The following is a 4,914-nucleotide window of genomic DNA, read 5'->3' as shown; positions in this document are numbered from 1 at the left end:
AAACTAACAGTGACGTTTGGGAGATTTCAGAAACGTATGGCGGGTATTCTTAAATTTGAGAAAAATGAAGCTTGCGAGGCAGAAGAAGGCTCGTTTGATGCAATAGAAATACACTGTAGTGTATGGAAAAACGTTCAAATTTTTAAAAACTAATCAGGTCCATCAGACAAGGGAGTGAAAACGTGGCCGGTGAAGAGATTTCCCGAAGTGTTATTCCGGAAATTCCTTTCCACCCCCGGGGGTGGAAATAAATTTCCGGAGATAAAAACAAAGGCCGCTGGGGCTTCAGTCTCGCAAGGCAGGCGCCTGCTGCCGGGGTCGACGACATTGGTTCCCCTGTTGAAGGTTGAAACGGCGGACTCTCCACAGCAGCTCTTCAGAATCGTCCCTTCTCCTTCTCCGTCTTGTTTCGAGAGGCCGGAGAAGACAGACGGACGCGTAGTGGTCCAACAGAAACATTCCCCCAGACGCGGTGCATTCCCTTTTCGTCTCCCTTCCGCCTTCTGACCGCGAACTAATGAGGTATCTCTCTCTCTCTCTCTCTCTCTCTCTCTCTCCTGCTCGGCCTTTTTGGCTAAGATCAAGTGAAGCATCTCTCTATTTTTCCCTCTGCGTGAAGACGAAAAATGGGAGTCGTTGATCCATCGTCTTTTCGCCTTTCTGCCCTTTCTCTTTTCCCCTGTTTGTACTCTGCCCTAGAGAAAATGTTCTTTATCTGTTGGTTTGCCTTGATTTCTAGCTGGACTTGCATCGATTGCTTTTCATTGCTTTTGTGCGTTTTTTCGTTTGTTATTCTCATTGGAGAAAGAAGCGTTTTCTGTAAGTTCGGTAGGGTAGTTACTGGAACTGAAAAGGGAAGAAGGGCAGGTTAAGAGAAGTGGCTTGTGGGAATTCTTTAGATGGTGCTGCCAACTTAGGGCGTTCGTACGGTGAAAGTCAGAACTTTGCTGTTGCAAAGCTTCCATTAGGATTTCTGGGGTTCTTTTCTTATTGCTTCCTTGCATTATAGCTGATTTTGCCGCCTCCTCTTGCTGGTGTTTTCATGGGGACTAGCTTTGGTGCTATTTTTTGGTTTAATTAAAGTGGTTTTTCTGCATAAACAGATTTTTTTGGGGGGTTTGATTTTTGGGATTGGGTTTCGATTTTTGGGGGTTTGATTTTTGGGGCGAGCTCTTCTACCGTCATCTTCAGTTTGAACCACTTGGTAAACATAATTGTCTTGTGTTGCAATCTGCAATTGTTAAGTTTTATCACGGTACTCTAATGAGTTGATCAAGGCATTCTCTGTGAAGACAAATGATATGATGCTTATGATCTACCTCTCATCCCTCATTCGACAAATGTAGGTTTATATGACAGATTCTATGGCCAGAACACGAGAAAGTTGAAGATGCGAAGCCTATGCCAATTCTTGCAGCAGCAGGAAGCTAAGCTGCTCAGCCTTGATCTGGATGTGTCACGGTTATTTTCTGCAGCAAAGTGCTAGTTGGCAATTGCATTTGGTGCCGAAGTTGGCTGCTGCAATTTAGTGTTGGCTCTCGTGAGAATTTTGTATTGATCTTTATTTCAGAAACTACGCCCTCATGCAACTTGCCACTAGAACCAACATCAGAGTGCTTCGATGACTGGTTGATTCTAGTATAATCGTGTAACTTAAAACTGTTAGGGCTTCCAGACGTGAATGGTTTTTGTTGGAATTAAAGATGGATTATGACAGGAAGGCATTCTTAAGATGTAAAGGAACTGAATTTTCCACTTTTTCCTTCTGTAAAATCATTAAGACGCGTATATGGTGTTTCTATGTTAAAGTATAGGCTGTCAGTTGCGACGTCGATTTTCTTGTCATCTTGTATAGATCTGTCATAACTAGTTCCAACTTCAGAATCTCTGTGCTTCTCTTCTCTCTGTTTTCTCACTTTTTTTTCTCCCATCTTTCACATCCAATTGTTATTCCTTTTTCACCTAATTTCCCATTACTGTAACATTTCAGCGTGCCAATTTTTAATTTTAGTTTTTTTAATATATTTAACGCATGTAGTTTGTCATGAAGTTGTTCGATCTGAAATGGTAACCTTAGCCATATTTTTGTTAGGTCTTGTTTGTTTTCATGTTTTCATTTTCTTCCCATTCCATCAAACTAAGAAATAACTTTTCTAAAAACATTTTTCAGGTCCATCAACCACACAACATAAGTGGAATAAGCACCAACTTTCAAACCGGCCCCAAATGAAGTTAGGTAACGCGAGGCGGCGACTACTTCACAGTGGGACCGCCAAGGCCGCCAGGTGCTAACTCACACATCGGGCGAGAGCAATGATTCTCGCGTCCACCGTCTCCTCTGGATCCATTTCCGTCCCCCTAGGATCAATACGCCGTCCCGTTTCCCGAGCTTCCGTTTTCCGGGAATCCATTCCTGCCGGAAGCCGTTTCCCTCTTCTTGGACCCCGCGTCTGCAAATCCTCGAGAACGGCGGAGAAGTTCCACCTGAAAGCGCATCCTCCAATGGCGGCAGCGACGACAGCAAAAGGGGAGCCGAAACTGCTCGTTTTCGGGAGCGAGGAAGAGCTATCGGAGAGCTTGGCGGAGTACGTTTCGCGGTTATCGGAGAAGTTTGTTGAGGAGAGAGGAGCATTCACTCTGGTCCTCTCTGGCGGCTCTCTCATCAAAACCCTGAGGTAAAATCTTAGTCTGAGAGGTAGGGATGACGGCTTCAATCTCTCGTTTCTTCTTCTTGCCTATTTGGGGTTTGGGGATGTCTCCTCTTTGTCCGAATTGCATTTTGTGGATTTGCAGGAAACTGATGGAGCCGCCTTACTTGGGCGCGACCAAGTGGTCTCGATGGCACGTTTTCTGGGTGGACGAGAGGGTGGTCCCCAAGGATCATCCTGACAGCAACTACAAGCTCGCCTATGATGCTTTCCTCTCCAAGGTAGTATCTTTAGCAGTTTTTCTTAATATATCTGTTGTTTTAATCTCTATATGCTGTGATGTTATGAGTTTAGTTCGGTTTGGTGTTATCAAGACGGAGAAATTGCTCATATCGTGAATATGAAGGACCTGTGCTTTTCCATTGTCTAATGTAGATTCCGATCAACCCTTTTTCACTTATTTGTTTTATCTGTTATATGTCGCAAAGAATATCAGTTGTTATTGGTCTCTGTGTTCTGTGGTGTTATGATTTTCACGGAGAAATTGCTCATATCATGAACAGGAAGGATCAACACTTCTTCAATTGTTCAATGTAGATTCCGGGGCACCTCCTTCACTTATTTGTTTTATCTATTCTGTGCGAGCCTGCGAGTCGTTTCCTCTTTATGGTTTGCTGAATGGCGTTTGTCAAATTGAAAGAAAGTTGTCTCCTTGCTTGAAAATCACTTCCTACATGTGTTTCGTAGCAGAAAATGGGTCGTCAATCGGTTCTATTGTTGCTCTCAATTACGACGAATCACTTTGATGGACTTTTGACGAACTAGTGCGATGTAGACTAAGGTTGGGAATTGGGTCTGCAGTTCTGACGGCCAACATGTCATTGGGCTTGTTATGAACTTTGTCTAAGCTTGACAGTCCTGTTTCACCCTCTTCTTTTGTTGTTAATTTGAACACTTGATAGTTGATACACAATCTCAGGTATGATCGTTTAGTGTGTTCTGCTAAGATTGCAAGCTTTGCCATGGCTTGTCTACAGCTAATTATAATTGGTAATTCTTTTGGTTGAATTTTAGGTTCCCATTCTCCCGAGTAACGTTTGTGCCATCAATGATTCGCTCTCTGCTGAGGCTGCTGCTGAAGATTATGAGACTGGCCTGAGGCAGCTTGTCAAGTCAGAAGTGGTTGCGCTGTCCTCTGAAAGCTGTTTCCCAAAATTCGATCTCATTTTGTTGGGAATGGGTCCCGATGGTCACGTGGCATCTCTTTTCCCTGGGCATCCACTTCTTAAGGAGAGTGAACGCTGGGTTACCTTTCTGAGGGACTCTCCTAAACCACCCCCAGAACGGATAACTTTCACTTTTCCTGTCATTAATTCTGCGTCTAACATCGGAATTGTAGTAACTGGGAGTGGAAAAGCTGATACCTTGAGAACCGCTTTGGAAGACGTGGACCGTCCTGACCCACTGCCAGTTCAAATGGTTTCCCCTGAAGGTGAGCTTTCCTGGTTTGCAGACAAAGCGGCTTCTTCATTGCTGCAAGGATCTTCATCTCTTTAAGTGTGTGTCTTGTTATGAGCGTACCGTCAGCATGCCATTTGGCTTCAGTAGAATAAAAGTTCCAAGGATCTTCATCTCTTTGGTAGTTTGGTTGTCCCCTATCAGTCTGGCACCAACATGAAATTTGGCTTCAGTAGAATAAAGTATTTTCTTAACGTCTGGCTGGTGCTTTAGCTTTGTAAGGTTATGAAATATTTTGTAGCGACTTTCATCAGATGGTGGTTTACGTTCCTATCCTGTTCTTTATGCAAGGAGGAATTTTGACAAATCTCAGTGTTTTTTCTCAATGGTAAATCCACATGCCAAGTAAGGGACCAAGATGAAATGTCTCAGATCTTGACATTAACCATATGATTGTCAAAATCATGTGATAGAAATGGTGGATGCGATCTCTTCTTGAACTTGAGAATATCATGATAAATATGCTTGGATGGGTTGTTACCTGTCATTTATCAACATGCAACATTAACCTCTGGACGATTATCTTACCCAATCTGTCTGTGGTCTTCCAAGTTGAATTAGGTGAAGAGTTCAGTATTGTTGGGGGTATTTGGTAGGTATTGGCATTGAAAATTAAAAAATAATCAGACTCTAGTCCTTCTTGGTCATTAGCAATCATGGTTCTGTAGTTTCACCATGATATTGTAAAGGCATCATATTACTCAATGGTTTAATATGTTTCTGTTATTTAACAGTGATAAAGTTCACA

At 43.0% G+C, this 4,914-nt stretch overlaps 1 protein-coding gene across 1 annotated transcript; it reads left to right on the top strand.

The window, feature by feature from the left end:
• Positions 1-265: 265 nt before the first annotated feature.
• On the top strand, positions 266-4,473 carry LOC116261374 (probable 6-phosphogluconolactonase 4, chloroplastic). The gene is made up of 4 exons (XM_031640105.2): positions 266-522; positions 2,171-2,675; positions 2,794-2,929; positions 3,723-4,473. The coding sequence occupies exons 2-4, from the start codon at positions 2,314-2,316 to the stop codon at positions 4,203-4,205; spliced, it is 981 nt and encodes a 326-aa protein (XP_031495965.1). The 5' UTR covers positions 266-522; positions 2,171-2,313; the 3' UTR covers positions 4,206-4,473.
• Positions 4,474-4,914: the final 441 nt, after the last annotated feature.

This window comes from Nymphaea colorata, chromosome 9, assembly GCF_008831285.2.
Source record: "Nymphaea colorata isolate Beijing-Zhang1983 chromosome 9, ASM883128v2, whole genome shotgun sequence".
NCBI lineage: Eukaryota > Viridiplantae > Streptophyta > Magnoliopsida > Nymphaeales > Nymphaeaceae > Nymphaea > Nymphaea colorata.
Note: the sequence above shows the minus strand (reverse complement) of the source record. Positions and strands in the feature narration are given on the sequence as shown.

Coding starts and splice junctions, on each gene's coding strand:
- LOC116261374 (XM_031640105.2), top strand. CDS start 2,314: ATGATTCTCGCGTCCACCGTCTCCTCTGGATCCATTTCCGTCCCCCTA. Junction 2,676..2,793: donor TCTCTCATCAAAACCCTGAG/GTAAAATCTTAG, acceptor GTGGATTTGCAG/GAAACTGATGGAGCCGCCTT. Junction 2,930..3,722: donor ATGATGCTTTCCTCTCCAAG/GTAGTATCTTTA, acceptor GTTGAATTTTAG/GTTCCCATTCTCCCGAGTAA.